Source organism: Rutidosis leptorrhynchoides, chromosome 8 (genome assembly GCF_046630445.1).
Source record: "Rutidosis leptorrhynchoides isolate AG116_Rl617_1_P2 chromosome 8, CSIRO_AGI_Rlap_v1, whole genome shotgun sequence".
NCBI lineage: Eukaryota > Viridiplantae > Streptophyta > Magnoliopsida > Asterales > Asteraceae > Rutidosis > Rutidosis leptorrhynchoides.
In genome coordinates this window covers 360,229,764-360,235,663 of record NC_092340.1, presented here as the reverse complement: position 1 = coordinate 360,235,663, position 5,900 = coordinate 360,229,764, and the positions used below count along the sequence as shown (strand labels likewise).

General features: G+C 32.9%; 1 protein-coding gene across 1 annotated transcript; it reads left to right on the top strand.

Moving 5' to 3' along the window:
• Window positions 1-707: 707 nt before the first annotated feature.
• LOC139862724 (uncharacterized) lies at window positions 708-2,530 on the top strand. The gene is made up of 6 exons (XM_071851348.1): window positions 708-743; window positions 885-998; window positions 1,091-1,196; window positions 1,281-1,398; window positions 1,528-1,764; window positions 1,876-2,530. Exons 1-6 carry the CDS (start codon window positions 732-734, stop codon window positions 2,504-2,506), a joined length of 1,218 nt encoding a protein of 405 aa, XP_071707449.1. The 5' UTR covers window positions 708-731; the 3' UTR covers window positions 2,507-2,530.
• The last annotated feature ends 3,370 nt before the right edge of the window (window positions 2,531-5,900 follow it).

Here is a 5,900-nt window from a genome sequence, read left to right as displayed (position 1 = left end):
ACATTAGATGAACCGTCCCGAACTAAGATAGCCTCGGAAGGAGCAATAATGTCACGGTATTCTAAGTCTTGGAGAAACCTTTCACAACCGATTTGCAACCCATGTTTAAACCCACAATCGATGAGCGCCTCTTCAAACTCCCCAAATTTATCATCAATAAACATCCTTTGAACCGCATCGCCGAAATCAATGTCATTAACATTATCATGTAAATTAAACGAACTCGAAACAACCTCTTCCTTCTTCTTCTTCCTCTTCTTCTTCTTCTTCTTCTTCTTCTTCATAAGTGTTGATTTAGCCAACACTTCTTCTTGCGATTTCTTCAAACGACCATTTAGAATACACCACTCTGTGCAAAATTAAAGTTACTGATCCAAAAGTCTCGGATTTCCTCGTCGGATACAGGTTTTTTCCATCCTATAGCCAAGTAATGCCTAACTAAAATAGAAAACTGTGACTCAAGTTATTCAGTAGCATATTAATTTTTTGAGTATATAGAAATATATAGAATATATAGAAAGTAAAGGGATAATTCATTTTTGTAGCCATATTTTCGAAACATAAGTTTAGGGATTGTTATTGTAATTCGCTGATTTTCATAACGGGTAAACTAGAACTGCTTTCAAGAAGGCAACCCGCAACTGCCAATTTATTTTCATTCGCCTATTTCACGTCTAGGGTTTATAATCTGGAACGTTAAATTTGGCCAATTTCATTTCCAATTCAAAACCATGGTGGCCGAGGTATGTATCGTTTTATTCTTTCTTTTGTTTATGATATCTATCTATCGATCTATAGATTTATCTCATTAATTAAACTCGATTGGTTTCTTGCTTTTCAAAAAAAAAAAAATTAAACTCGATTGGTTGATATTGATATTGTAGGAGGCTATTATGATCTGTATCGACAATTCTCGATGGATGACGTTCTTTGATAATCGCTATAGCTTTAAGCTTCAACTTAATTGTGTTCGATCGTATTGTCGAGCTAAATTCAAGGTCTTTTCTTTTGTTAGTTTAGGTCAACTAATTGTGTGTAGTATGTATATATATATATCTATATACTGAATGTTGGAATTGTTTTGTTATAGTGTAATCCGAAGAATGTTATAGGCATATTGACAATCGGTACTGAAGATAACGATAATCTGCTTGAACCTACTAGTGATCTTGATAAAATCCTGGGTCATCTTAAAAGTTAGTTACAATTCCTATCTAGCTACTGCCTACTCTTGTTTTAGGATCAATTTGTTAATGAATTTGACCTTGTTTCTGATGCAGATGGATTTAGGTTAGGCAATGGTGAGTTGTACTTTTCAAGAGGGCTGCGTACTTCCAGGATGATACTTGAGCGTAAATATCCAAGTAACCAAAAAAGGATGCTTTTCTTTACCGGAGGGTATGTGTTTTTTGATTATGCTTAGATGTTTCACCTTACTACTTTTTATGTAGCTAGCTATCGATACTATTAGATTAATAATAGTATGTGTGTGTGTGTGTGTGTGTGTGTGTGTGTTTTGCCTTCCAGTCCTACAGATTTTAATACGCTAAAACACGGGAAGTCGATCGGAGAGGATTTAAAACAATGGGGTATAGCTGTTGATATTGTCAACTTCTGTCTAAACGAAAGATTCGCCTATTATTGGATACCGGGGCTTGAAGAATTAATTGATGCTGCTAATGAAAATAATAATAATAATAACAAGAGCCACATTAAACACCATCAACCTTGCATCTGGACACTTGCTTGGGATATCCTACCAAGGTTTATATCATCATTAATCAATATCAATATATTTATTAATTAAGTGGTCACGTAATGTATATCTATGTGATATTTGATATTACTATTATTCTATTATTATTATTACTGTAGTATCATATCCGGTGCTTGTTCACTTGAAGAAGAGGAGAGACGTTGCTTGGAGGCAAATGAACCACCTAACACTAATGATGAATATGATGACTCTGCTTTGGAACGGACCGTCCAACTTAAGGAGGAATATATGGCACTGGGATTGGAAGATGCTGCACAATGCTTTGCCGAACTCGAGAATAGCGTATCAAAAGAACGGAAAATGGAGCGTGCAAAACATGACCCCCGGGAAATTCTTCTTCTTTATACTGAGGAGGAGGACACCACCACCATATCCAAAGCACCGGGAGTGGCGGCGGAAACCGGTGGTAAACGTAAACGCAAACGTAAACCTAAACCTAAACGTAAACCCCAGCCGGAACTTATTGACAACAAGAACATATTAAAGACACCACCGGGGGTGGCGGCTGCCGAACGTGGTGGTAAACATAGCCCCCAGGTGGAACTTGTTGACAATGACAATATATTAAAAGCAACGGGAGGGGTGGCAGAACGCGGTGGTAAACATAGCCTGTTGATGTATGTGTACTCTGTCTTCAAAACGACACATCATAACAATATTGTGATCCTATATATAAGCATATGCATATGTGGCTGTTTGTTAGCTACCTATTGGTTAGCCATGTGTTAATAATAATAATATTATATATTTATATTGGAGTGAATAGTCCGAATTTCCGATTCGTTTTGACTAGTTTATTGTAGTTATTATGATTATGATTATTATATATAATTATAATCACTATATATATATACATTAAAACAGAGTCTCGATTAGCTAATAAATGTTTTCAAAACCCCCTTAATTACCATTAGATTAGAAAATTACATTATAATACATCCGACGGTCCTTAATCATCCCCTAAAAAAATTAGCTAATAAATCACATTAGCTAAGTTATTTGTCCATAATACCCTTCAAATTAAAATAAACACGGGAACTTATTTGAAAATTAGGGTTTCAAACATTGTCAGTTTATTTGACACCCTTCAACCCTAGCTCTCCATACGTAATTCGTTGATACCGTCATCAGTACAGTCGTGGGATTTGGTGGTGAATTAAGGTATAGTTGCATCATCGATAGATTCATACAGCAAAAAATAATTCCATGTTCATCTACTTCTCTTGCTCGCGCCGAAATTCAACCACGGGTGACAGGTAATTATCTGTTCCAATTCGTCTACTTCATCTCTTGGTTTTGCTGTTTTGCACCATAATTTAGTAACATATTAATCTTTCAATGGACAAAATCACAGGTACCATGTTTATGTTTATATAGGTATGATTATATCCGTTTTTTAGTTCCGGTTTATTTTTTATGAATTCGTTATACTCCGTAATAATTTGTAATCGTATGTTTGGATTTTCTTTTTTCTGTTTGTAATTAGTGATTACTTTTATGTTTTGAACTAAGGGTGTTAGTGTTTATATTCTGTTCTATTTGTTTATCAATTGGTGTTTTTTGGTTTAATTTTGAATTTTTATAATAACCTGTTTTATTATCTGATTTTTATCTTCTTTTTTTTAGTTTGGCAGTTGATCCAGCAACTTCTGTCTATTTGCAAGTGTTGTTTCCGTCTATTAGCAACTTTGATGTATGGTAGATCATGGTTTTACACGAATCCAGGTTACAAGCTATAATTTCATTAGAATTTAGGGTTTTCCGTTTGTAACGATTAATAATAATCTGCTACCGCTAAAAATTGAATTGTTTATTCATTATGATTTTATAGTTCTCGAACAAGTAAAGAAGAAGGTTATGCGTGTGAAATGGCTAAACGTCAGTTAGCTACCAATGGTCAGAAAGTGCAGCTGTTGACCAATCACTTCAAAGTCAACGTCTCAAATGTTGATGGCCACTTCTTTCATTACAGTGTATGTATCATTCTAATCCATTCAATGTTTGTTCAAAATTAATGTGACTCAGAATGCTTCTTTTTTAAACTTTACCTAATTGATATTGAGCTGCTATCCCTGATAATAAACAGGTCGAATTTGAACATCTTTTAGGTATCAATCAATTCTTATACCAAGTCAAGTTAATGTATAGGGTGATTCAATTTTATATATCAAAATAGCTAAATTATTAACGGCTTGTGTGTATACAAATAGGTTGTATTACCTCCAGCTGATGGTGTATACAAATTACCTTTGCTGCTACTTCTTGTGATTACCAGGTTTGTTTTATGTTTAGAAGAAACCAACTTATTGGGTTTGTGTATAATTGTTTAGCACGTTCACATTTCACACCTGGTTAAATGCACATTTATAAATTATTGTATCTGAAATTTCTATGGTGATGACAGGGTTTATCAATGACTGATTTTATAAGAGTAGTTGGTTGTGCAACAAAATTATTTGTTCTTTTTTATTTTTGATAAGAGTAACTATTAATTAAACTCGATTGGTTCATATTGTAGGAGGCTATTATGATCTGTATCGACAATTCTCGATGGATGAATTCCTTCCATAATCGTTATAGCTTTAAGCTTCAACTTAATTGTGTTCGATCGTATTGTCGAGCTAAACTTAAGGTCTTTTCTTTTGTTAGTTTTATGTATGAAAGAAAGGGCTATTATGTTCTGCATCGACAATTCGCGATGGATGGAGTTCTTCGATAATCATTATTTATTTATTTAATAAAGTTACAGTAGTAATGAAGTAACCCTTTCTTTCATACATAAAACTTGCTGTATCTTTGCAATATGTTTCCATTATTTATTTTATATCATTGACTGTTGGATTTTTTTTTTTTAGTCTAATCCGAAGAATGCTATAGGCATATTGACAATGGGTACTGAAGATAACAAAAACCTGCTTAAACCTACAAGTGATCTTGATAAAATCCTCAGTCACCTTAAAAGTAAGTCAGCTTTGAATTCCTGGCTAGCTTCTCTTGTTGTTGTGTAGGATCAATTTGTTAATGAATTCCACCTTGTTTCTCATGCAGATGGATTTCAGATAGGTTATTATGGTGAGTTGGACTTATCAGAAGGGCTGATTACTTCGAAGATGATACTTGAGGGTAAATATCCAAATAACCCAAAAAGGATGCTTATGTATGTATTTTATGATTATGCTTATGATTATGCTTATATGTATGTATATATGTATGTATATATATATATATATATATATATATATATATATATATATATATATATATAGGGGTAAGATCAAGAGGGAAGTAACTAATCGGGGGGAAGCAAATTTTTTTTTTTTTCGTTTTTTTAAAAAACTTTGTTCACGAACATTATAGATGAGATGAAAATATGAACATTTAGTAGAGACACTTTGTGATAAATGTTTTTATTTTGGCTGGAAAACGCTCGAAGAAGTAATATATAAAAATTATCGTGTTTTTCGAGCGTATTTTGAGGTTTTAGCTATTGGGGTTTAGATATTAGGGTTTAGATATTAGGGTTTATAGGGTTTAGATATTAGGGTTTAGAAATTTAGGGTTTAGGGTTTAGATTTAGGATTTAGATTGAGTTTTTCACACGAACGGTTTAGAGTTTAGGGTTTAGGGTTTGGGGTTTTGGGTTTATGGAATAAACCCAAAACACCAAACCCTAAACCCTAAACTCTAAATCGGGCTAAATTTTACATCACGAAACATGAAAAAAAAACGTTCATATTCTTCACGAACAATATTATCTTGAATGTTAATTTTGTCGATCGTTTTCCCGCCTAAATAATAACATTCATCACGAAGTGTCTCTTCTTCTAAATGTTCGTATTTTCGTGTGATCTTGATGCCGGAAAAAAAAATTCCAAAAAAAACGAAAAAACAAAAAAAAAATTTTGCTTCCCCCCGCTTCCCCCCGATTGGTTACTTCCCCATTGATCCTGCCCATATATATATATATATATATATATATATATATATATATATATATATATATATATATATATATATATATATATATATATATATATATATATATAGATAGATAGATAGATAGATAGATAGATTTATTTATAAATTATATATAATATGTGTTTGGTGTTGCCTGCCAGTCCTA

Excerpts from the sequence above, each read along its gene's own strand:
- LOC139862724 (XM_071851348.1), top strand. Across the intron at positions 999-1,090 it reads ATTGTCGAGCTAAATTCAAG|TGTAATCCGAAGAATGTTAT; the intron begins GTCTTTTCTTTT and ends GTTTTGTTATAG. Across the intron at positions 1,197-1,280 it reads AATCCTGGGTCATCTTAAAA|ATGGATTTAGGTTAGGCAAT; the intron begins GTTAGTTACAAT and ends TTTCTGATGCAG.